Here is a 27,987-nt window from a genome sequence, read left to right as displayed (position 1 = left end):
CACTGCTTGAGTACAAGATCTCTTTTTCTAAACTGCCACAGGCAGAGGTATCCCTGAACCACAAGGGACATGTTACCCTTTTTATAGCAAAACTGACCTCTTTGTTTGGAATGTAGAAACCTGGTGTTCCATCTTGTTTGCCTGTGTATTGCAGCTCTGTACAACCCTGCAAATCCTTGTGTTCCTTATAAATAAATAATAATAAAAGTAGCTGAACTGCTGTGTTTTGTGTCCACACGTAGACCTGTTTGTTTACAAGCTGTGTTATTTAAGCTAACAATTTTCATTTTGTCAGAAGAGATTTTAACCTAGAAAATGAATAATACATCCAGATCATTTATTTACAAATGGTAAATGTTCAAGAGAAACAACAGGGCAAAGCAAAAACTATGACAAAGCAGAAAATAAATGTGGAATATATATTGAAGTATTTGGTTTCCAAAGTTAGAAGTTCTCTTTGTTGAAGATGAAATGAACTCCTCTGGGGTCCACACTGGAGTTTGCAATAGACTGCTTGCTCAGAGTCTCAGCAAGGCTTTCCGGGCCGCAGAGGAAAACACCGACTCTGGAACTATAAATGTAAGAACGTAAGTAAAAACATAATATGTACAAATTTCAGTATACTGCTAATCCATAACTCCTTGTCTTTAGACTAGAATTTAGCTTCCAAATATGAATATTTATTGAATCAATTAAACAGGCCTCTCAGCTCAATTGAGTATCAGTTCATAAAAAATCCCATCAAATTGAAATCTCTGCAACATTCCCAGATCAAACTTTAATAAATCAGCCCTGAAGACTGGCGGCATTAAATATTTAGGGAACGTATAAGGCAAAATAAAGGCATATTTCCAAGATATTACACACTTGCTTACCTTTGGTGTTGATTAGCAATGGTTTTAAACTCATTTTCCCAGTTTGGTCTGCCATACAAGGTTTTTTGCTTAAGACCTGTAATCACATCTTTCTCTTCGTCATGGTGCAAAGAGAAGGCAGTGGCCTAAAACAAATAGGGTATAAAACATTTACAAACACAGCCAAATTAGGGATTTAGCAAATCTTTTAAACCACCTTTTCTTGTGGATATAGTATATGCACTAAGTATGGGATTGCTCTTATTCCCTGGCTTTACTTGGAGCCTTCCCTCAAGGTGATGGCTAAATGCAATTGCTTGTCTATACTGTAGGTGGAACTGAAGATAAAGCGTGTGGTATATTGTGCTTTGTCAGGCTTTTTTTAACAGATTTATAAACAAGACAAAATAGCAATGATGCACAAGAACTAAATCCTACAGCAGCTGTCTACCATCTTGCATATGTGTTCTGCCACTTTTGTATTCTTCTGTTCCAGCTGCGCCACAGATTGTGTCACACATTACAATAGTTTCTGATAATGAAGAAGGGTGCAACAAGAATTGATTCTACATTAAATCAAATGTTTTCCTCCCTCTGCATACTGAATGCTTATATTCTAATGAAATGAATAATACACCATAATGACATATGATGAGAGAGAGAGAGAGTGAGAGAGAGAGAGAGAGAGAGAGAGAGAGAGAGAGAGAGAAAGAGAGAGAGCATACTACTATGTGATGGAATAAATGTGAATATATTTTCAGAAAGGGAGTGTTGGTCTTGTCACATTGTTTTGCTCTATCTATCTATATATCTGTCTGTCTGTTTGTCTATCTCAATTCCCACAATGCCATCAGAAGTCTTTTAATCAGCTGGTTTCTGCTATATTGTATAATGATCCAACAATGTAGAAACAACTTTCAATTTCAAATATAATTATGGATAATGTTTATGCCATCAAAGGTGTTTTTCACCTTCAAGTTAACTTTTATTATATGCAGAAAATTTACAATTGGTTTTCATATGTTATTATTTGTTGTTTGAGTTATTTAGCTTTTTATTCCACAGCTCTTCAGTTTGCAATCTCGGCAATCCTGTTGCTATGGTCCAAATTATTCTAGCAACCATGAACAGATTTGAATCAGAGACTGGAATATGAATAGGAGAGATGAGTAATAAAAAGTAGCAATAAAAATACATTTGTAGTCTTAAGGTGGCCATAGACTCAAAGATCCGCTCGTTTGGAGACATCGCCAAACGAGCGGATCTTTCCCCGATATGCCACTAACGGCATGGCTATATTGGGGGCAATTCGAACGTTCGGCCGTATGGCCGAACAATCGAATTACGATGCGCCAAGGGGCTCCGATGGGTCGGTTGGTTTAAAATCAAACCTTCCCGATCGATATCGTGGCCAGATATCGATCGGGAAGACCCGTCGGAAGCCCCGTCGGAAGCCCCCATACACGGGCAGATAAGCTGTCAAATCAGTCCAAACGACCGATATCGGCAGCTTTATCTGCCCGTGTATGGCCACCTTTACAGATCTTTTGTTTTTTTAGATGGGGTCAGTGACCCACATTTGAAAGCTGAAAAGAGTCAGAAGAAGAAGGCAAATAATTCAAAAACTATAAAACCAATTGAAAAGTTGCTTAGAACTGGCTATTCTATAACATAATAAAAAGATGGACCACCTCTTTAAAAACTGGTTACAAAATTGGCTCAGAATAACATTTTTGCATTTGCGTTTTATTTTTTGGCCTACAATTTTCTTTTTGGCTTTCAATTTCTTTTTGGGGAAATTACAGAATTGATAGAGTGTTATAGCTACTACTGAACTAACATCCTATAAGATAACACTGATTTTGAAAGCAATTGAGTCATTTCTAACACTTTCAAAAGAGCCAAAAAGGCTTTGACATCAAAGTGTAAAGAATGGTAAAAAAAATGATTTCAGAATTTAATATAATATACAGAGTAAGTTCCTCATCTTTTATGCTATGGTACCTATGATGTTGGTAAACAGTTTTTAACAACAGCTCTTCAACTCTGCAGCCCGGTTTTGTGGATATTCATCAACTATAAATATATTTTTTGCTCAGCAGCTCAAAGTTTGATATAGAAACACATTCAAATTGCTATTTGATTTCCTTGGGTTACCTATATAGCTATGAACATGACAAATAGATGATAGGAGATAGATAATTAGATAAATAGATGATAGATAGACAGACACATAGCTTGCAAACAAATAAGATAATAAAAAATGTGGACTTTCGTGCCTGTGACTCATCCCAGCCAGTGAGGTAGATGTTATAGACAAGGAAATTAGCATTATCTCTCTCTTGCATTTGGGTTTCCAGAGACTGAAGTAAATCCGCAAACCACTCGAAAGCTTGTGTATCTCTGCACAGCCAGTAGAAGTAGATCTGAAACAAGATTGTAAATAAATATAAGTGTATAAAGCAACCTCAATAGCAAGAAATGTCTGAATGGCCATTCATTTGCAGACACATTGGCATTTAAAGCTTTTTCCAGTAGTTTCACATATAAAAGTGGCCAAACATTATAAGATCCACTTGTTTGAAAAGGTCGCCAAACCAGCAGACCTTGATCCGCTAGGGCCAAATGATCTGATTATAACAATGGGAATAGGAACTGTTGGGACAAGGATTCCATCAAAGAGCAGATCCAGCCCTCAATCCAAAGTGAAAATTAAAACTGCTCGGTTGACAGATAGACAAGTGCCTGATTTTGGGCCACATATCAGTCAGGTAATTCCATCAGAGGGCCCTATACACGGGCAGATAAGCTGCTGACTCAGTCTAAAGGACTCAAATCAGCAGTTTAAATCTGCCTGTGTATGGCAGACTTAAGACAGATATAAGCCAGACATAAGACAAACATAAAGACCAAAGCTGTAGAGGTACTTTTGTACAATGCAGATTATTGCTGCAATAAACTAAAGAGGAGGGGTGCAGATACTGACGTTGCATCCTTAGATGGCCATAGATGTAGAGATCCACACGTTGGCGATGTTGCCAAATGAGTGGATCTCTCCACATTGAAGTGGGCGATATCAGCTGATCCCTAGGGCCCAATGATTGGATCATAATGGATCCGATACAAGTGGTCGGATCGCGGGACACTCATCATAGACACACAGATGCGGCCGCAATCCGACAGGATATTTTAACCTGCCCGATCGAGATCTGGCCGACTTCCGGACAGATATCAATCGGGAAAGCCAGACTCGATCTGTTGGCAGCTTTTATTGGACCGTGTATTGGGACCTTAACAGTGTCTCAGCAAATTGGCCTCAGTGTAAGCTGAACCCAGGTTTTCTACACACAATAAACATTATGTTCAGCTCTTTGCACTAGAGTTGGTAATTGCTCTGTAAGGGGTCATTTATTTATCCTGGATGCAATTACAGTATAAGAGACCTAAGGGGTCATGGAAACAGTGCTGCCAAATGCAGGTAGTGTTGTATTCTTTAGAAAATTGCTTTCTTGAACTCCAATCTGGAGAGCAAGTACCCACAACAGGGCAAAGCGTGAATAACATAGTAGCTTAAGCCTGTTTCTTTAACTTTGTGTCTCTGAGCTCTGTAGTAAGCAGTGTCATTTTGCCTTTGTGTAAAATATAAACTTAAAGGGATACTGTCATGGGAAAAAAAATTTTTTTCAAAATGAATCAGTTAATAGTGCTGCTCCAGCAGAATTCTGCACTGAAAACCATTTCTCAAAAGAGCAAACAGATTTTTTTATATTCAATTTTGAAATCTGACATGGGGCTAGACATATTGCCACTTTCCCAGCTGCCCCAAGTCATGTGACTTCTGCTCTGATAAACTTCAATCACTCTTTACTGCTGTACTGCAAGTTGGAGTGATTTCACCCCCCTCCCTTTTCCCCCCCAGCAGCCAAACAAAATAACAATGGGAAGGTAACCAGATAATAGCTCCCTAACACAAGATAACAGCTGCCTGGTAGATCTAAGAACAACACTCAATAGTAAAAACCCATGTCCCACTGAGACACATTCAGTTACATTGATATGGAAAAACAGCAGCCTGCCAGAAAGCATTTGTCTCCTAAAGTGCAGGCACAAGTCACATAACCAGGGGCAGCTGGGAAATTGACAAAATGTCGAGCCCCATGTCAGATTTCAAAATTGAATATAAAAAAATCTGTTTGCTCTTTTGAGAAATGGATTTCAGTGCAGAATTCTGCTGGAGCAGCACTATTAACTGGTTCATTTTGAAAAAAATTTTTCCCCCATGACAGTATCCCTTTAAGAGCCAAAAGACATGACAGATATTTGTACGTTATTTTTCTATATTCTAAATTTACCCATGACTTTTTATGCTATTATTGTCATATATTCAATGTCAAATTACATTTAAATCACTAAATAAACAATGAAAACCTAGAATTGAGGAAGAGGAACTAAAGTTACACGGGTAACTGAAGGTCATGCAACAAAAACTGTTTAAGGAACATCTGCACATGAACACAGATCAATTTGTCAGAATGCTTTTTCTGCTTATTGATCTGTCTCTTTTATATGAGGAACTTGTATTGAAGAGTTAGTCAAAGAGTGGAGCTGGGGACACCTGCTCTCCCGTCTGACCTACATATAGCCTTCTAGACTAAAGTAAGTGAAGTGCACCTTCCACTGTTCAATGGAACAAAATACAATGCCATGTCCATGCCCATTATGTTAAGATCCTGATCCAAAATTATATATTAAATGCATCATGACAGAAAAATCTGCACATTTGTTTTTAGATAAGCATCAAGTAGGTATGGTTACCACAACTGACAGCTCGGAGACAGATAGAAAATTGAGGATAGATAGATAGATAGATAGTCTAGAGTGGCCCAGTGCTCCTATCAGCAGAAAACTGCACCAATCCAGGGTTTTGCCAGCAAGCACCATGGAGATTCTTCATTTTTTCAAATTTATTGGGGCAAACACATGCGCAGTAGACTTTTTCATTAAAGTTCGGCTTTGAACTCTACTGCGAAGAAGAAAGAAGCAGGAATAGGATCGCTCCAAGGTGTTCGCTAGAAGACCCCCGTGCTAGTGCAGTTTTCTGCTGATAGGAGCACCTGCCCAGGTTGCCAGGTAAGTAAATGCGATCACTTGGGGGTGCCTAACTTTTGGCACCCCCAAGCACAAAAAAACATTCTTTCTCCTATAATATTTCCTTCTGTTCCTAAATCCCAGTGCCTAGGTGGGCTATTATTCCTCATTGGCCTAGGGACTTTATGACTACTTCCTGCTACACTTTAATTTAGTGGTTGGGAAGCCCTTGGTCTTCTCTTTGGTCTCTATCTTCGGAACAACGTAGATGTCTGCTGGGGAGCCTGGGATCAACAAGGCCCCAGTAAAGAGTTCAGGCCCTAAGGTTACCAACTCCTTACAGAAGTTGGGGGACAGGGACCCCATGAACAAAGTTTAGACAGCAATAGGAAATCATTGTCATAGCATGTTATAGGATCATGAATTAGACAGTTAAGCCAGTAAGAGCAGCTTTGTGCTCCAATTTAGGACTGGTAGCTGGAGGTAACTCTCCCTTAAGCTTAACTGGCCTTAAAGGGAAGGGACCACAGTAAGAATAGGGATTCAGACTAGTATTTCTGCGGGAGTTGATCTGGACCACTGAATGGTAGTCTTAAAGGTACATCTTGCAACAATTGTACACACTTGTCATGTACAAAGCAGTAGAAGAATAGAATATGCATACAGGTCTTTCATCCCATAAATACAGACAGAGTTCTCTCTTTGAACAATTGCTAGTGCTCCTGGTGCGGACTGACTAAAACTGTTACACAAACACATAATAAGGTTTCAGGGGGATATCTTTCTAGAATAAATAGAAGTTGCTTATGTATCAGGCTGTAAAGACCCATCTAAAAGTATAATTGTATTGCTTTTATTTATACCTTGATCGAGCCCAAAATCTTCATTTATCACATCTTTACCCAAAGTACAGTAAGTATCAAATGGGAAAGATGTTTTGATGTACTATAACTAGTAGCGAAAGAATGCTGAACAATATTTGGCAAAGTATGTGGTGATTGCCATATATTATATCAGAAATAACTAGGGAGCTCACTGTGTGTTATATTCTGTGTTATGTAGTTCAAATGGCCCTGGTAAAACAAATATTTGTAAAGCAGTATGAAACCAATAACACGCTATGAGCAGCAGCGTTCCTAGAGGGGGCGGGCCCTGGTGCGTGACGCACAGCCGGGCCCTGCCCCCCATCGTACGGCGCGCTGACAGGGTGATAACAGTGGCGTTCGGCACTGCCGGGGGGCCCTAAGGGGGTGCCACTCGCACCCCCTGCTCCCCCGGTAGTTCCGCCACTGGCTATGAGCAGTTTTACATTATGCTCAGAACCTGCATTTTGGTACGGTCTTATGTGTATTTGAAATATATAATGATACTGTGTTCTGATCTACAGTTTAGATGCTAAACTCATTACTTAGTCTATATAGTAAATAATAGAACTTAGTAAATGTCTTTTTACCACTCCATTTTAAGCATTTTATTACCCTTAACACATTCATTTCATTGATGAAAAAAAAACGGTATGAGGTTGGCATCTTCCTCTTTTATTTGTGTCATTGAATATATTGTACCTACCTTTTTCAGCCTGAGGGTTGACGCGTCATTGACATATTTATACCAGACTGACTTCAGAACAGAAGCAAAGGGAGTAACTCCAATACCAGCTCCCACCAGCATTGCAACCTCATAGCTAAAAACATCCTCACTGGCAGTTCCAAAGGGACCATCAACTGCAATCCTTACAAATAACAAAATCATTTTTAGGTCACACAAAACAACTGTTTATTTTATCTATAGAATAATAGTCATTTTTATATAGTCACAACAAAAAATAATCAAAGTCAATTCGACATAACGCTACCATTAAAGACACACAATATTTTTGAATGTAATAAAAAATGCAGTGCAAATAGGGGTGTGCACTAAAATATTAATTTAAGACAAATTATTTACTGTTTCATAGCATATTTATCTGTATATTCTTTATCAAAAAGGGAGGGTGCTTCACCCCAAGGGTGAAACTATCCTGGCCCACATAAAATGTTTTATCAACCCTTGTGCAATACCCGCTCTCCCTAACTGCTCTACCCAGTGCCTTTAAGCATAGAAGGAGTTAAGGGCAGCATCCTATGGGAAGTGCTGTCAAGAGGAGATTCAACATTAATAGAAAGAGCAGGAAGTAGGTAGAGGAAAATAAAGTAAAATTTATTTTTAAAATGAGGAAGCAATAAATAGATAATAAATTGAAAGCAAATGCATCATATAAACATTTTCTCCACTGAAGGTTTCCTGATAACAAGTTTTTCACATATTTTGGTTTTTTGCTTTTGTCACATATTGTATGAACAATCTTCATCAGTCCATCAGACTGCATTTTACTTTTTTAATCTCCCTGCCATGTTTTCCCAAACTGACTATGAAATCAAGGAGTAATATATTGAAGATTTTGTAAGGAATTATACTTGGCCAGTCTTTCTAACTTCCCTGCCCTCTGTTCTCCTTACTTGCAGTTTACATAGGTTGTGATATGAATAAAGGTGCCTTTAACCTGCTTACCAAATACTGTACATTTATTCACTTCAGTAGTGTTGAACCAGGCCCGGACTGGCAATCTGTGGGTTCTGGCAAATGCCAGAGGGGCTGCTGTCTGGTTCCATAGAAAGTTACCATATAGTGGGCTGGTAGGAGACTGTTTTGGGCTGGTAGGGGGCTGTTTGGGCCTCTGTGTACTTGGAATGGCAGGGCCTATTTTGACTCCCAGTCCAGGCCTGTGTTGAACTTACTTTGGCATTTTCCATGCGTCTTGAAATTCAGTCTTGTCACATCCACAGGCTTTAAACAAACCTTCTGTCCAGTCTCCAACTATTCTAATGTGGATGCTGAAAAAATCTTCTTCTGGGGCAGAAGTCAAAGTAAAAGGATGCCATTCCAATCTGGACACTGCTGGACACTGGACAGAGATATACTGTCCAACTTCCATTTTGAACCCCTTCATTTTCATTTGCAATTCAATGGTTTTGAATGGGTGTGTTACAACCTTATATTAAAACAAAAATACGTTATATAATATATATAAATATATATATATATATATATATATATATATATATATATATATATATATATATATATATATATCAGTACAATCTATGTAAAGTGCATAGGTAAACTAGAATCACTAGAACACAAATATAAGCATACCAGGAAATGATAGACCATATTCTTTTATTCACTTACAAAGCACTCACCAATGTCACACCACCATACATCACTTCCATAATTACCAAGTACACCCCAGACATAACCTTAGGTCTGCACATGACCTTGTTCTCTCTCTCTCCTCCTCACTCTTCTCACTCGCCTCACTCGCTTTTCCAGTCACTTGCTGCACCCATTCTCTAGAACTCTCTGCTCAATCCCATTAGGACCTCCAGGCTTTCAATCAATCATTTGAGACCCACCTTTTTAATTTAAGATTACAACCTAAACTCCCCACAACTTTGCTCACACACACTATTAGTATTCATCCCTCACTCTGCACTTACCATCATCCTAACCAATATAAACTCTACAACCACGCTGGTCAACCTCCCCTTATGTCTCATCTACAGTTGGCATTGTAGGTAGTCTTGAAATCAATGTGTTTAGGGGAAATACAGACAGACAACATCAAACTCAACAGGCCTACTTACAGTATGTGTCACAAACCAAGGAAAATCTTATACCTTTGTGATGACAACTTTCTGCTGAGATCTCCAAAATCGGACCAATCTTTCAAACACATACAGGACCATGGGAGCTATCACCCATTGCCATGTCTGTAAGAGAAGAAAGAGAATAAAGGAAGGAAGTAAAGACACATAAAAGCCACATTGTAAAGCAAGAACAAAAAGAAATGACTGAATTTTACATTGCCTTAAAAAGTGGAAATTTGAGGTTTTAATACTGTATGTGCAATTCTGGACACTATGGACGTTTTCAAGTTTCTCTATTTTTTAATACATTACATGCCACGGAGGGTTTCCCAAAACCTGGAAATCTGATTATAAATTTAGATTGAAATTTAGAGCAATAAACAAATTATGCATTGTGCTTCACCTCTAAGCACAGTTTAACCATACTAGTCAATCAACAATTAGTTATAATCAATGTACTACAAATTCGAAAATTAATTTAAGGCGCCACTCAGGTCCGGACTGAGAATTAAAATAGGCCCTGGCATTTCAGTTACACAGAGGCCCAAACAGCCCCCACCAGCCCACTAAATACTGACTTTCTATGGCAACTTATAGCAGCCCTCTGGCCTGGCGCTACTCATTCCTTCCTGTCTTCCTTTCCAAATCAGGTGCTGCTGCGCTTGTTGATGCAGTTGAACCCTGAAGTTACAAGCACCTCCTGACCAGGCAGTATCTCCAGGGTTCTCACATCGCAATGGCTGCAGCTCAGTTATGCCAAAAAAATTGGGCACACACATCACTTGCATGCCAAACACCTGATAAAACGCAATATTCAGCACACATGCACCCAATTTGTGACAAAGTGAATGTGCAGTGCAATGGCATCACATTCAAACCCCCTGGTGGCTACAATGAAGCTGTAATTTTGGGGATAACGTTGCATTGTGGGGAGAAAAATGACAATTGCACTTTGCTCACTGCACTTGTGGATGTAATTGAGTCTTTTATAAAAACATACATAATTAGTAGATTTGTATATGGGCTGACATTATTTGATGGAACCATACATTATTACATGTCATAAAGGTTGAGAAAATAGTCATTCAAAAAGTACCTCTTAACACATAAAGTTTTGTATAAAAATGTCTCACCCCTGGTGGATTTCCTGCAAACTGGGGGATAGGACACGAGGTATTGTTGCCCCACTCAGTGAAATTATATTCACAATCTCTTGGATTATGCTTCTCTCGACTGGCAGCTGTTTGGCCTCGCACTATTCGCCTAAAAATGGAAAATGATAAATTCAGTCCCAGTATACAAATCAAAAGTTTACATTTTGAATGTATGGAAAAATAACTTTACTAAAGCATCTAGTGCATAAAGAAAACTTCTGTAGGCAAACAAACCCCTCAACATTGCCTTTTTAATGGGAAATGTACTTTGCACAGCATTTCTCTCACAGAGGAATATGTTTAAGTATTTCCCTTTTTAGCAGCATGTTACATTATAGTTCTATTAGTGACAGTTTAAAGGGGACTGCTTGGAATAAGGGTAAAGGCAAAAATCAGGGTCTACTTCATCTATTGTACATATATTGTAAATACACACACACACACACACATTATAGAATACACAGTGTCCAAATTAGTTGAATCTAGTTTCCTAGATAATTACATAACTGTGAAATTTTGTAAAAGAAAGGTTTGGTATTTTCCAGTGATCTGTGTTTTATAATCTAAATTGATATGATTATGTATTTAATGGGGAACTATCACCAAAATGAAAATGTAATATAAGCTTCATCATACTGAAATAAGACATTTTCTAAATATAATCAATTAAAAAAGATGTTGTACCATTTTTGAAATAATCAACTTAATCTTCTTTATCCCTCACTTGGAATCTGTCTCTCTTCATTCGGTTTTCCTGCAGGAGTCAGATTTTGATTGCCAGTCTAATATAGCCTTTGATGGTGGGCTCCCTTTTTAATTGATTATATTTAGAAAATGTCTCACTTCAGTATGATGAAACGTATTAGATTTCATTTTTCACAATAGTTCCCCTTTAAGGGCTCTTACACATGGGCGGTTCCCCTGCGTTTTCGCTTTCTTCTGTTCAGCTGCAGGGGAGCGCAGGAGTAGACGTACTCAATCATTGTGAAGGGGGTTGTACTCACACAGATGCATGTTGATGCTGAACGCAGGAAAAATGCAACATGCTGAATCCCATCCTGCGTTTGGCGCTAACATGCGTCTGTGTGAGTACAGCCCCCTTCACAATGATTGAGTGCATCTCCTCTCAATACACCAGCTTTGTATCAGATTCCTTAGAAAAACATGTTCCAATAGAAATTGGAAAACCTATTAAAACAATTAAAAAGGAGTCTGCAATTTCTGAGGGTTGCTTCTGCCAAAAGTCAAATGAAAGCGTTACCAATATATATATATATTATAATATTATACATACCCAACACCATGTATGACTAGACCAATGAAGAAGACAACAAACAGGTGATGTGTATACCAGAATACTTCAAAATATGATCTGCGAATAGTCTTTGTCGAGGATGTAATTATTAAGATCAGTGCAAGAGTTATCACAACCCCAGTGAGCCCAGCCAGAAAGGTGAAAGCCACATTAATTCCTCCTATTGGGTTCTGTTAGAGGCAAAATACAAGATCATACAGGTTAAATGATCAATTAGTTATTGCTTTAGAGTAATACTGCAAATGCACAGGGCTGGAAACAGAGGTTTGCAAACTACCCTCCAACTATTGTTTAACTACTACTACTAGTACTTTCAGCATCTGTTCCTGCATAAAGATTTTTAGCATAAAAAGAAGACAATATGGCACTTACTGGTACTCTAGATCGAACAAAATTTAGGTATGATTCTCCATCTCTGTCACCGAGCGATGTGAGAGCTGCCTGGATGGTTCCGTTTGCCTCCACACGTGCGTCCACCAGTCTTTCCACATTAAACAAGTGCGCCCCTGTATGGATAGCTAAGGAGTGCAAAACTGCTTGTTTACAACATTTTACATATTTCTATAGAATAGGAAAAAAACTGTACTCCCTGCAGTTATTAGAAGGCTGTTTTCTTAAAACAGGGTTATTTAAAGGAAAACGATACTTCTGCATAAAAAAGCTCATATGTAAAATCCTGCTTTATTTACCCCGTATATACTCGAGTCTAAGCTGACCCGAGTATTAGCCGAGGTACCTAAGCAGCGCACATTCCGCCAAAGCGACCCCCCCAGCGATCAACCGGACTTCTTTGCAAAGTTGATGTTGACAGAGAATTGCCAAACGGATTACTGTGTGCATTGTCCCACTGTCCCACTACCATGTGCAGAGGGTGCTGTGTGATATTGCCATTACTGTTAATCTTTCGTATAACCAACAGAGGGGGCTGTGTGATATTGCAGTCACTGTTAATCTTTCATATAACCAACAGAGGGCGCTGTGTGATATTGCAGTCACTGTTAATCTTTCATATAACCAACAGAGGGTGCTGTGTGATATTGCAGTCACTGTTATTCTTTCATATAACCAACAGATGGCGCTGTGTGATATTGCAGTCACTGTTATTCTTTCATATAACCAACAGAGGGCGCTGTGTGATATTGCAGTCTCTCCCCAAGCAAACTGTTGGTATAGGAATGATTAAAAGTGACTGCAATCTCAGCTACTGCCCACTGACTCGAGTATAAGCCGAAGTAGACTTTTTCAGCACATTTTGGATGCTGAAAAACTCGGCTTATACTCGAGTATATACAGTATATAAACCATTTCCATAATAATATACTTTTTTTTAGTAGTAGGTGCTATTGGGTAAGAATTAATAAAATATTTGCATTTTAAGAACTAATGGCTGCTCCCTGGGATCCTATGATTCATGGCGCACACAAACAAACCAAGGGCACACATGCATGTTAGGTCACATGAGCCACACTTCTTCCTGTTACAGTAAGTGTTGTACTATTTCAGGTCAGGTCAGGTCTGAGGCAGCACACAGACCATCACAAAATGGTGGCTCAAGGTAAGAGATGTAAAAGGGCAATGTTTACTGATATCTATATTCTTCAGTCAAAGTAATTGTCAGAAAAGCTCAAACGCAGATAATTGCTGCAAATTCAGGGTGCTTTTAATAACACAATATTGGGCATATTTATCAAGGGTCGAATTTAGAGTTCATGGGATTTTATAAAAAGTCCCATAAACTTGAAATTCAATCGAAATTCATTAAAAACATTCTAATTTTTTAAACTTGGGTGAATAGGATCGACCTGCAAGCTTGAATCAAATTCGATTCGAATTCGAAAAAATGTAAAAAAAAAAAAAAAAAAATTAGATTTTAAAAAAAACTTTTATTTTTCAAAAGTCCACCAAACGACTCCAAATTGATTCCCCCTTAAGCTACAACACCTATTTGGCAGGTTTTAGATGGTGAATAGTCGAAATCGAATTCTTAAAGGAACAGTACATTTTCAAAATTCTAATTTTTCAAATTTTCAAATTTGTACTATTCCCTGGTATCCTATTCGATGGTTGAAGTATTCAAAAAATTACTTTGAATTTTTTAACTTCAAAAATTCCCTCGAATTCACTTAACCCTTGCTAAATCTGCCCCTAAATGTCTGATGCAGCTTTGTGTGCTAATAGGCAGGACTTGTGTGTGCTAGTTAGATTACATACAGTACATTTATTATGCTGTGTAAAATTAAATTCGCTGGAATAATGGTGTAAAAAGGTGTGTAAAAATCAAGGTGTGTTTTGTTTTAGGACTTGCGAACACCAGATTTGCTGCCATCATTTTCACTTCTTCAGACCTTCATAAGTATGTTCCGGCATAAGTTGACAAAAGAAAAAGCGAGTAAAAAAATGACGCCATTTTTATGGCATATTTTACACAGCGATGTCTGGCGAATTATTCTGCCCTTTTTTACACCACATAATAAATCTGCTCCTTAGTAAATGAATTAGTGGACTGGTCTGGGATAGCACCCTTTGAGGCAAGGGGCAATGTAATAATGGTTTCATTTTCTCTTTTAGATATTTCTAGAAAGAAGTATTTGTTTAAGCTCTGTAACAAGTGCAAAGAAGTCAAAATGGGAAGATTTAGCGCGATGTGGTGAAATATGGTCTCACAAGGAGAAGTAGCTTCACAGGTTTCACTATTGTACAATATTCATCAAGATAGCGCCATTGCTGAACAACTCTCCCCCAGTACTGCTGACTTTGTCTTCTTGCAGCTTTTCAAGATTTATCAAGATTTAACTAGTGGAAGTAACAGTACCAAGAGAAATCTACTGTATCTCTCAGCATAAAGAATTGTTGTTTCACAAGAACCCAGGAGTTCAATGTGTCAGCGTCACATTCATTTCCCAGCCCTCGTGAATAAAAAGAAGCTGTAGAGCTTGCAAAGCTCATTGCAATATAACATTTATAGATCTGATATAATATAAATGTTAAGCCTGAAATCTGATTTATCCTTATGCATCATGTTATGGTACATGTGAAAAAATACAAATATCTGGATTATGTGCAAGTAGGTTTAGCATAGAATTATACTGAATTGTGCATAGGATATGTAATCATTATATATATTATAAGTTGCAGCATTTAAGGCACATAATCCAGTGCATAACAGTCTATTTCTTTACATAGAGCATGTGGTATTTATTTCATGTTTTAGTGTTAGTTGTAGTGTTACACTTCCCAATTATATGATTCCTAGAAACTGAAAAACAAATCTGCTCTTGATTTTAGCATGTAGGCAAAACGCGCTGATCACATACATGCCACTATTTATATAGCTATTCCACGAATGGGAAATGGGTGATGATTCATTCAGGTCCTTTATGCAACACAATGCTCCCAACTTTGGCCCTGCCCACATCTGCTCATGTTACACCCTGTTAACAATAAATCAGATAATATTATGTTCACAAATGGGCACTGCCAGACAACCACCAAACATGTTACAAACACCTTAACCTTTTTAATAAGGTGCATTTCAGAAGTCACAAGTTCAAGCCCACTTTGTTATCCATCATTTGTTCACGATTACAGATAAACAAGACATTGTTATAGTTCGAAGAACATGAATGAGCAAATATATGTGAACACTAAATTTCTTCCTGACTGATCTTAAGGGCTGACTCCAGATTTTGGGAACTACTGATTTATGTTTCCCTTCAATCTACACATTACCTGTACATATACTGTACATATCCCCACCCACAGTGTGCTTACACTTTTATTTATATTAAGCTAGATGCCACCTTGCATTTGTTCTATTTCAGCAATCAAAGGGCTGAGTTGGAAACACTATTAAACAAGTTTATTCAGTGACTGACCTGTGTGAAGTGCAATCATCCAAGCCACCATCTTATGAAAGGTAAGGTTTCTATCCAGCTGGCGTCTAAGGCTTCTACCACAACACTGCAAAGAGAGGGACAAAACAATATATACACTGCCAGTTTTTTTTCTACGAGGAGTTAACTCCTCCAGGGTTGATGAAAAGCATAATATATTAAAATTTCAGGTGTGGTTGATCAGTGATGGAACCACCTCACTTAATTTAAAGGGGCGGTTCACCTTTAAGGTAACTTTTATTATGTTACAGAACTAAGCAACTTTTCAATTGGTTTTCATTATTTTATTTTTATAGTTTTATAGTTATTTGCCCTTTTCTTCTGACTCTTTGCAGCTTTCAAATGGGCGTCGCTGACTCACTTCTAAAAAACAAATGCTCTGTAAGGCTACATGTATTGTTATTGTTACTTTTTATTACTCATCTTTCTATTCAGACCCTCTCCTATTCATATTCCAGTCTCTTATTCAAATCAATGCATGGTTGCTAGGGTAATAGTTACCAGATTGGTTAAGATGCAAATTGAAGAGCTGCTGAATAAAAATCTAAATAACTCAAAAACCTTCAATAATAAAAAATGAAAACAAATTGCAAATTGTCTCAGAATATCACTCTCTACGTCATACTAAAAGTTATCTCAAAGGTGAACAACCCCCTTTAACATTTTCATTTTATTACATCATGTACAGTACTGATGTGACAAGTCCAGTCCCCTCCTCCACAACCCACCAGTTCATCTCATCTGATTAGTCTATATATTCTTGGTAATAAAGGAGTGGATTCACTATGACTTTTACTTCTCCATCTTAGCTTCCCCTCCAGAACAGATGGTACTTATTATGGCCATGTGGTTCATGCTTTGTCCATTAATTCATGACGATTATCTTTGCAATTGTAGGAACTTAAATCATGCCATGTTAAATGTAACCTGTCATTGTAATCGGGAAATTCAAGTTTATTCTGCCATGCCACGTCTCCCTAGAGACGGCTGTTCTGTACCCAACAATGATACTATTCTACTGTTTTCCCTTGGCTCCCCCTAAGAGTGAGTAGGTTCAGCCAAGGCCTCTCCCAATACCAGTGCTGGTGGCAACAGATGGACCTATAGTCCCAAGTACAGAGGGCAAAATCATATGCCATATGTGTTGTTGTTTTTTTTTAAACAGCAATTCTACAAAATCCAGGACAAAAAAATTAAAGGAAGAATATATTTTGTTCTGTGATGGGTGTGTAAGTATTGACTGTCCTAGCCAACATAACTTTTCCGGCACATTTCAGTTTGCACTATAGGTTTCCAATATTGATCCAAGATATTGAGTAAGACCGGAAGACTAACTCACAATGTTCTTATCCAGGATCTCCAGAATAACATTCAACCTAATTAGTTTTACAAATCAATCTCCCCATTATTTATCCAGCAGTTAATCTTCTTAGAGTTAATGTTAAATACAATAGGATTATGGCAACAATTGTTTGGGCTGTGAATAATTTACTTTTGATTTACAGGCCTAGACTATTATTTCATTCCTTTAATATATAGTGTACACAGTATGCAGGCAAATGTAATGCACAAAAATGTATAGAAACAACACATTCCTAAAACTATTTTCCTAAAACTATGATTATTCTTGATTTTTGTTTTTCAAAATAGCAGCAACTATAACAAAACAGATCAGTAATCTGTTGTAATGTACTGTAAAATACTAATTCTGCTCTTGAGTATACTTATCCCCATATCGAAATGAAATAGTCTATCAACATAAAGATAATTGAGATCTAGGATGCGACTCATGCTCATGTGGCGTTTCCTACATTCATTCTTATTTCTTTCTGAATACAGAACAACTTCCACATTTTGGAGAACTTCCTATTTATTTAGCCACATTCACGTGGTTTTATCATCTACACCAGCAGAAATCAATATCTGCTAATTCTGCCAAAAGCAACAATAATAACCTTGAGAAGTTTGGAAGTTCCACAGTTATCTGCACTTAGTTCCTGTACATCACCCAATATGCAGGCAATAATGTTAACGAATGTGTATAAACAACATATTCCTAAAATTAGTCTGGTTTATTGGAGCTTCTTTTCAGCTTAATTTCCGACCAAAGGCCTTTGTTCCTGAATTTTTTTTTTAAATCAGAGCAGCAACTATAACAAAACAGATCAGTAAGCTGTTATAAATTATTTTAAAGAAATGTTAACGTTAAAAATGTCCCTGTATCCTTTTTGCAGGACACTTGGGTTATGTAATAAAAGGCACTAAGTTTGCCCAGGAGCAGTAACCCATAACAACCAATCAGAAGGTAGAATTTACTGGTCACCTATTTAAAAGCAAAATCTATTGGTTACTATGGGTTATTGCAAACCTAATGCCCTTTATTGCATTTGGGGGTAAATATGAATTGGATATAAATCAAGTGCAAATTTATAAATGTATGCAGAGGTTAGGTTTACTAATTAACATCAGTATCATTCCCTGGCATGAGTTTTAGCATTGTGGGCGTTCCCTACCGGGAAGATATACAGTTACATATTTAAGACTTTTACAAGTTACTGGGAAATTCCTCGTTATATTTATTTTGCTTGATCTGACTTTTACTATGTGTTTTTTTTTTATTACTGTCCTGTGAAAACAGAATATATTACTGTGTAGTCTCATTAGTAATGTCAATCATTAAAGAACACAGCACTGGAGTTGTGCATCAGTTTTTGTACTCTATACCAGTAACATAGCAATATGGGGGGAGGCAGTCTGGAGAGAGGGCTTGCTGAGGACCCATTAATAAAATCTTTTTGACAGCCATTCAGATAGACAAATGCACTGAAAGGGGGGCAGCTTAATCTCAGTTCATGACCAGGAGAGATTGCTTTCACGATTGGCACCCTAAATTCAGAACCAATGCTAAGCACCCTGTTCTTGGCTCTTGCTTCCGCCTTTAACAGCCACCTTTCACCTCGGGAGGAGCCCTCGGCTAATCGGATACCGCCAGGTCTTATTATGAGAGGTGCCAAGCGAAAGGGTTGTATATATGTCGGCAGCGCACACTACTATTTAAAATTATAGAAGCTTACAAAGCCATATACGGCGGTGCGTAAGATAAACATAATTAGTTGCAACAAAAAAAAGGGTTTTTAAAGATCTTATTTTCGCACACTGTAGATTGCTTCATGTAATATATTAATCAAAATTAATAAATCCTCAGAGAACCCAAAAATTGTTGATTTGATTTTTTGAGGTTTTTTAATTCCAAGTACAAAAACAGTGAAAATTGCTGTACAGATATCAATTTAATAAATACAATTAATTATACCACAATTCATGTATATAAAGCACCATATATGGTTTGCACAATATTTTTAAAAGAATAATTTAACTGCTAATCTTAGATTATGCAGATAATGAGGCTTGGAGGAGACGTTTTAAAAACGCATCATTTGGATCAGCATTCCTTGTTTGTCAAATTGACTTATGTCCATGGTATTGACCTGCTTAAGTAAAAGTCACAATGAAGCACTTGTTAGAGGTTTTAAACATTGTATGCAGGACATATTCACTTTGTTGCTGATAATGAGAAACAATGTAGCAGAGTGTGGAAATATATTCAAAACACTTGCAGCCGTAGATACGAAGAGCTGTGCCTTTTGAAATACTGCGCTGAAAATCCAGATAGATAAGTAGTATGACCGGCTCACATAAATTTCAGGTAGTAAGTATAGGGTTGACTGTCAGTCGGCTACACGCCAAGTATACATTACCACCTTATCGGTGTAGTCTCTGTGGCGGTTACGTTGCTCGCAGAGCTGTCCTAGCTTGCACTTCCAGAGCCGATCTGAAGAGCCAAAGGTCCCAGTCACTCCTCGTTCCACGTATCTGATTTCCAGATTGTTAAATGTACTCAAATGATGGCGTTTCTCTCCTCCACATGGCCAACGCGCGTTTCACCTTGAGCGGCTTCGTCAGGGCTTAGTGATGTCATATTACCTCGCCTCTTATAGCCCTTCTTGTGGTGAGAATTAACAAAAAGGGTTGAATCTTACAATTAACCCTACTATTGCTGTTTTTTCATATAGTGCTACACAATGGTGCCATTCATTTCTATACATATATACATACATTTAAATCGTATTCCTCGCATTTTAACATTTTATTTATTTGTTAACACATGTATTTTTATCAATGTTTTCTGGTTCACAACTCGAGTGGTTCTATCATGCCTATTATTAGTTTTATAGTTTCTTAAGATTATTCCTAACAATTAAAGAATTAAATTATTAAACATTTGCAAATATCACAAAAAAACTCCAAATTTACTATCATCGTTTAAACCATTAGGCCAAAGTGTGTTTAATTCATACATCCACCTTAATTCCTTTTGAAGCAGTTTTTTATCAATTTCACCTCCCCGGATCCCCAGGGAAACGTGTTCAATTCCAAACATCTTTAGATTTTTTAATACTCCACCATGCACGTTTCTAAAATGTCTTGCCACCGAGCTTTTTTGTACATTACAATTAATGTCACTGATATGTTCCAGGATACGTCTACCCAAAGGCCTAAATGTTTTCCCAACATATCGCATAGGACAATTGCATTCTATGACGTACACCACAGCAGTGGTTTGGCAATTTATAAAGTTATTTATCTTATAAATTTTTTTATTTTTTAAATGGGTAAAATCCCTACATTTTTTTACATATTTGCAGCATTTACAATGCCCGCATTTGTGCATCCCTTTTTCCGGTTCTGGTAGCCATGTTAAGGCTTTTCCATGACTGCTGTTGACAAAATGACTACTAGTTAGCTTGTCCTTTAAAGATGGCGCTCTTCTTGCGGTCATTCTAGGAAAAGGACTTAAAAAGCTTTTTAACTCAGGATCAGCTAGTAGAATATCCCAATTTCTTTTTAACACCTGCTGGATATCATACCATTGACTGTTATACTCTGTTATAAATCTCATCTCTGAACTTGTTTGTTTTTGTTTATTTTTGAAAATTAATTCTGTTCGATTTGAAGTTTTGGCCTTTTGATATCCTCTACTTATTGTCTGCTTGCTATAACCCCTATTTGTCAGTCTCTGCGTTAGTTCTTCAGCTTGCTGATCAAAATCAAAATCTTGAGTACAATTTCTCCGTACTCGCAGAAACTGACCAATGGGGATTCCTCTTATCAATGATTGGGGATGGTGGCTTTCGGCTCTCAGTAAAGTGTTTGTAGCTGTTTCTTTTCTATATGTTCGAGTACTTAGTACTCCATTGTTTTTAAAAATCATCAAATCCAAAAAAGCTATTTCTTGCCTATGATAATTTAATGTTAATTTAATATTTTTGTCATTATTATTTAGCTTTTCCACTAATTGAAGTAGCTGTTGCTGCTCACCTTCCCATAATATCAAAATATCATCCACGTAACGCAACCAGAGGAGCACGTGCGGTCCTGCCCAATCGTCAAAAATCTTCTGGACTTCTGTATCTTCCCATAGTCCTAGATGTAGGCAGGCATAGGTAGGAGCGCACGTTGCCCCCATGGCTGTCCCGCGAATCTGCCTGTAGTGTTTCCCATCAAATACAAAGCAATTGTTATTAAGTACATATGTCAAACAGTCAATGACAAAATTTGAGTGGATGTCATATTTTTTGCCCCTACTATCTAAATATTTTTTACAAGCACTGATACCTACGTTATGTGGGATGGAGGAATATAGTCCTTCAACATCCAAAGTGACCAATAGCACTTCATCGGAAATTGGTAAATGATCAATCTTCCTAATCACATCCGCAGTATCTAATACAAATGATGATAGTGTTGGTAGAAATGATCTCAAATTTTCATCGACATACCTACTTAGCGGCTCCATAACACTACCTATGCCCGACACAATCGGGCGTCCTGGAGGATTCTCTAGATTTTTATGGATCTTCGGTATTATATAAAAAGTTGGGGTCACCGGATTTTTAACATTCAAATACTCAAATTCTCTTTCTGAAATTATCCTATTCATTTTGAATATATTTCCACACTCTGCTACATTGTTTCTCATTATCAGCAACAAAGTGAATATGTCCTGCATACAATGTTTAAAACCTCTAACAAGTGCTTCATTGTGACTTTTACTTAAGCAGGTCAATACCATGGACATAAGTCAATTTGACAAACAAGGAATGCTGATCCAAATGATGCGTTTTTAAAACGTCTCCTCCAAGCCTCATTATCTGCATAATCTAAGATTAGCAGTTAAATTATTCTTTTAAAAATATTGTGCAAACCATATATGGTGCTTTATATACATGAATTGTGGTATAATTAATTGTATTTATTAAATTGATATCTGTACAGCAATTTTCACTGTTTTTGTACTTGGAATTAAAAAACCTCAAAAAATCAAATCAACAATTTTTGGGTTCTCTGAGGATTTATTAATTTTGATTAATATATTACATGAAGCAATCTACAGTGTGCGAAAATAAGATCTTTAAAAACCTTTTTTTTGTGCCAAGCGAAAGGTTCTGAACGAGCAAAGGGGCACGACGGTAATGCAAAGTCTTTTGGGCAGAAGATAACGGTAAAAAGCGTAGGCAGAAAGCGTAGTCAAATCAAGCCGGGTCAGGGCAGGCAAGGGTCAAATCAGGAGATAAATCAGAAGGGATACGGAATAATCGGAGTCGGTTACCAGACAAGGGTCAGGATACAGAAGTCAGAATCATCCAAAAACAGGAAACAGATCACAGAAGCTATACAGCACAGAGGCACCAGGAAACTCACGAGGAACAAGTCTTATAACGGGCAAGGATTACACACACTGATTCCCCTTTTAGGACATTTGAATTTTGATCTCTAGTGCGCTCTTGACGGAGACACCGCCACGCCAGTCTTCATCCTCTCATCGGATCTCTAGTGCGCAGGCGCCTTTAAGTCTAGCAGAGGGGCGCACGTACTAGAGATCCTGTACATGAGAGGAGGAAGACCAGCGTGGCAGGTGTTCCCGCCAAGAGCGCAGCGTGTTTCCCCGCTGGCCCACTAGACCACCAGGTAGAGTAGCCCTCACAATTGCTTAGAATTATTGTGCACAACATTGCAAACATTGTGTACATCATGTACTTTCTGCACCATCTAAAAAAAAGTTGTACAGTTTACTCTCTTGAAGCATTTTCTGAATATCCCGGAGCCATTGGTGAGCATATACACCAGTTACAGTGTGAAGTTAAAAAAATGTAACACTCCCACAGTATGTTGTTACAAGCTGTTTGGCCAATAAACTGACATTTACAGTATATGTGTGCAATCTTCTTTCCATAGAATGTAACCTCAACTTCTTTGCCTGTTGCAGCATTTGGAAATAATAAAAGATTCTGCTAATTTCTTTCCTGACTTGAGTAAGAGGATTCTTGCTCTATCCTTACCGCACTTGACCCTCTCAGAAAAGAGAGTAGATTTCGACACACTGGTAGAAGGATAAGCAGGCAGTTGAAGTTCAGGCAGGCTGCTGGAGCTCTTGCCCAGGCAAGGGCGGACTGCAACAAAAGTATTAAATTAATGTTAATTATTTATAGAGATGTTAAAATATAAAACAAAATGTTAATATGCAATTCTGTAAATGACGACTTTCTGGCCTATCCAAAGTACTGCTTAGCTCTCTTACCAATGCTTTGCTAGGACTAGCTCTGAAAATACAGTAGATATAACACATTGTCTTACATCTGTTCTGAACTACTACTCCCTGCTCTGTGTGGTTGTACATTCACAGTATTGTTCCTAATCTAATGATGTACAAGAAGCAAAAATTACAAAAAAAAAATAGATTCAGATAGATTCAGAATTGAGTGAGTAGGGGACAAAAATTACTAAAAATAAAACACCGATGTGTTGTGATCCACTAAGCCGAGTCCCTTGTATGCCATTACTTGCATTATTACAATTATTACATTAGGTATATGCTGGACTAGGGTTGCACCTCCTGATCACTGCACTGAGCGCTGGATCAAATATCTTGTGCTCTAGGGCAAGCAGTAAGGACGGAACCCCAATGTAGGTCATGTCTCATGATGCGGGGGGGGGCACCTATGTGTCTTACCCCTGCCTGCCACTCTTAGATCGAGTAACAGTCAGTGCTTAATCCATGGGACATGCCACAGCAAGTTACACAACGCAGGATGCAGCCTGCAAAGTGAAAAAAAAATGGCTGGTTCTGGCCTTTTTTTGCACTTTGTGCAAGGAATCCTGCATTGTTAATGAGGCTCTCCCAAAGCTCTCCCAAAATTAAATTATACTTGTGCACTCCTGTGCAGGAATGCTTACTCACTGATTTACTGCATGGCACACATCCATTTAGATCTTACATTTAAATTCTAAAATCCTATACTTCTCCCTGCAGAGCCCAGCAGTCATGCACAAGGCAGCCTATACTTCACAGAATTGTTGTCATATTGCATAATCATGAACTATAAGGGGCTGCTTTGTAGCAGTGAAGGCCACTCTAGATGATCCAGTATTGCACAGGGCTCACTTTGCATACAAAAGTGACAGATACACTATAATGCATTAATTAAGTAGATTCAGATACACACTTAAAAGCTAAAAATTTTTTTTTTACAGAACAGAGCTGCCAATAACTAGATTACCTGCCTAAAGGCATATAATGAATTTACATATTTTGTTTTACTGCCACTTTAAAATAGTAAAAGCGACTAAACCTCACAGCTTTAGCATAACAGATGACATGATGAACCCACTGTTCTGGTTTCAGATTCAGTAGGGAACCTTTCAGTTTACCCTCATTTTCAGCTGACCAGAACTCTACAGACATAAAGTATGTGCTAAAGAACTAAGGGGAACAATATCATGTTCCTTAGTGCTCATTCAAAAAGCATCTGGGGTCATGCTGAACTATGAACCTCTGCAGAAGTGCCTCCCCTTGTGGATACAGCACTACCAAATGCAGGTAGGTCTTTATTCTTGAACCTGTGCCTATGGGCATTAACCTATGGGGAAGGATACAAAATGCAGAAAACATGAAAGCTTGTGCCTGTTTTTTCTGTACTTTGCACCTTGCACCATGAGTGATAAATAATCCCTTATCTATAGTAAGGACAAGAACTCAATTTTTACTCCATGACTGCATGCTGTTTTTAAAAAAGGCATGGCATTGTGAGAGGACTACTATTATCCTCATACTGTTTTTTAAAATAGGGCACAAAAATCACTGAGCAAACTCTATAATAAACTAGTTTACAGGTAATTGATGGCTTTTGTGTATTAGAAGTAGGATAATTTACAATCCAACTGTAATTTATAAGGTCACTGATAGCAGCGCTGAAAGACAACAACACAGACTCTCTGCCTGTAAGTATATATATTTTACAGTATGAGTCATTATAACATTCCATTACTGTACTTTATCCACTATATTATACAATTTGTTATCCGTATATCAAAACTGTCCTGGATAAAACTGGAAGTCATGCACTGTTACACACAGAATTGCATATGTGGCTTCCTCTGTAGTTTTGTAAGCCCCTGTTATTGCACAATATCTTTTATTCAACTTGGTTTATGCAACAGTTCTACATTCTTTGTAACCAGTTCTGGTTTTTAAACTTGCTATCCAACTCTATTGCAAACAAAAATCCCTAACCCTAACATCAGGTTCATTGAAAATTTTCCAAAAACAAAGAAATCATAAATGTAATGCATTTAAATTCTATCTATCTATCTATCTATCTATCTATCTATCTATCTATCTATCTATCTATCTATCTATCTATCTATCTATGGTATGATAATATGTACAGGGTAATACAAAGAGTAACATAGTAAAAATCCTTTATTAATAGCAACAACAATATATAAACAGATAAAGGATGATGATAGGTAGAGAGAGACACAGTTATTATGCACAACAAGCAGTCACATAAAGTATGAAAGGTTATTACCCCATAAAGTTTTCTAGAATAGAAGTATGCTTCGCCCTCGTCATAGACAAGGTAAAAATTCCAAAACAGGTAACCATTTAGGGCAAGCCAGACAATCTGAAAGAGATTAGATCACTAATAAACACAGTAAATACAAACAATAGTTAACCATTAAATACCCGTATTTCATATTCACTTATTTATGATCTTCTAAAATTCTTGTTGTTCAGGTTTCAGTTCAAATTACATTTCTTAAAAAAAAAAAATGCAGAAGAAGAAGCAAAAGATGAATTGCTTTATGGAAGAACATCTCAAGGAAAACCTTCCTGTCTACCCAAGAACGTCAGCAATGTGTAAATCACTATTATACTGTCAAATATCTGAAAGTATCAATAAAAGTGTTTCTGTTTCCCACAGCAAATATTCTGGTTTATTGCTTGTTTTCTCACAGCTGAATTGATATGTGCTGCAGATCAAAAAAAAACTAACCAGAGAAGTATTTTATATTGTATGTTCTGGATTTTGCAACTTTGCAATTTGCAATGGATAAATAGAATAATGCCAGCCATTGGCAGAAAAGATGCAACTCCTACATGGAGCCGACTGCAGCATCCATATAGCACTGAAGTCTTTCCCAGAAATTTCAATGTTCAGTTAGAAACAATTCAGCTGGTACATATCCCTTGTAGAGGTTTTGCTTATATTCCAAGCTTGGTGCACATGTATTATCTCCATATATTTCCAAATGGGACAGGCCATATAAGTATGCTATTTTTAAGTATGCTCTTTTTAATTGCAACAACAATGGTTGTATAGATTCATTGAAAAGTGATTAAAAATTCCCAAATGCATCAATATAGGTAACACTGTTAAATTCAGGAGAAACCCCATATTTTGCATGGGTATATCCAGGGTCGTTCCTGCCATGAGGCAAGGTGAGCACCTTGCCTCAGGCGGCAGTGAACGGCCAGTTACAAGGGGCGGCAAAAAGCCGCCTCCTGTAACTTTAAGAGCCAAATTTCCAGTTTTTAAACCCGGAAATTTGGCTCTGCTAGTGCAGAAAGCGCAGTACACGCTCGCTGCACTAGCGATGCAGCCCCCTTTGACCCGCTCTGACGCTAAACTTTTAAGCGCGGAGCGGGAGAGGGGGGCGGCATTGGGGATGCTGCCTCAGGCGGCAGCAGCCTGCGAATCGGCCCTGGGTATATGATTTTCAAGGTATACAATGATTATATTTATTGGGGTTGTTCACCTTTAAATTAACTTTAAGTACAGAGTGATATTCTGAGACAATTTACATTAGGTTTTCATGTTTTATTAATTGTGGTTTTTGAGTTATTTAGCAGGTCTCCTAGCATCTGGATGCTAGTGGTCCAAATTACCCTAGCAACCTTGCATTGATTTGATGAGAGCCTTGGATTATGAATAGGAGAGGGCCTTCATAGAAAGATGAGCAATAAAAAGTAGCAAAACCAATAATTCTCTAGCATTACAGAGCATTTCATTTTAAGATGGGGACAGTGACCCCCATTTGAAAGCTGGAATGAGTCAGAAGAAAAAGGCAAATAAATCAAAAAACCATGAAAAATAAAAAAGAAAGCCAATTGAAAAGATGCTTAGAATAAGACAGTCTTTGGCATACTAAATATATTTAACATCTACTGTATCTGTATATATTTCAAAGATTTATTTGCGATAATGTTTTGCCTGTTTACTATTAGATTCTTTAAAATATTATTTAATGCATTATACACACACATAAATCGTGCATAGCATATACTCTAAAGCAGGTATATAGTGCAGACAATAATAAAAACAGTACTTACAATAACAGCGATGGAGAGGCCTTCATTTACAATCCAGTTGCCCATGTTGGAGACCTGCTGTATGCAAGTGACACTGCTACTGCTCTGGCAATATTGCACAGCTGCAAAGAAATATATCACTTTGAGGAAGTGAAAATAGCTATTTAATTAAGCAAGAGATTTCCCTTTTTTTAGGCATCCTGTCCATGTCAATACAAAGACACAAACACATACCATTACCCAGCATCATGTATATAAAACTGCAATAAACATTTATATAC

General features: G+C 37.6%; 1 protein-coding gene across 1 annotated transcript; it reads right to left on the bottom strand.

Moving 5' to 3' along the window:
- Positions 1-320: 320 nt before the first annotated feature.
- Positions 321-27,799, bottom strand: cybb.L (cytochrome b-245, beta polypeptide L homeolog). Its single transcript, NM_001092455.1, is given in 13 exon segments — positions 321-571; positions 876-1,000; positions 3,134-3,280; positions 7,512-7,674; positions 8,720-8,973; positions 9,662-9,754; positions 10,765-10,894; positions 12,080-12,270; positions 12,473-12,618; positions 15,976-16,060; positions 23,394-23,504; positions 25,923-26,018; positions 27,728-27,799. Coding segments are annotated over 13 exon segments (1,713 nt in total). The 5' UTR covers positions 27,773-27,799; the 3' UTR covers positions 321-444.
- Positions 27,800-27,987: the final 188 nt, after the last annotated feature.

Source organism: Xenopus laevis, chromosome 2L, assembly GCF_017654675.1.
Source record: "Xenopus laevis strain J_2021 chromosome 2L, Xenopus_laevis_v10.1, whole genome shotgun sequence".
Taxonomy (NCBI): Eukaryota; Metazoa; Chordata; class Amphibia; order Anura; family Pipidae; genus Xenopus; species Xenopus laevis.
The sequence above is the reverse complement of the archived record's forward strand: the minus strand, read 5'-3'. Positions and strand labels throughout refer to the sequence as shown.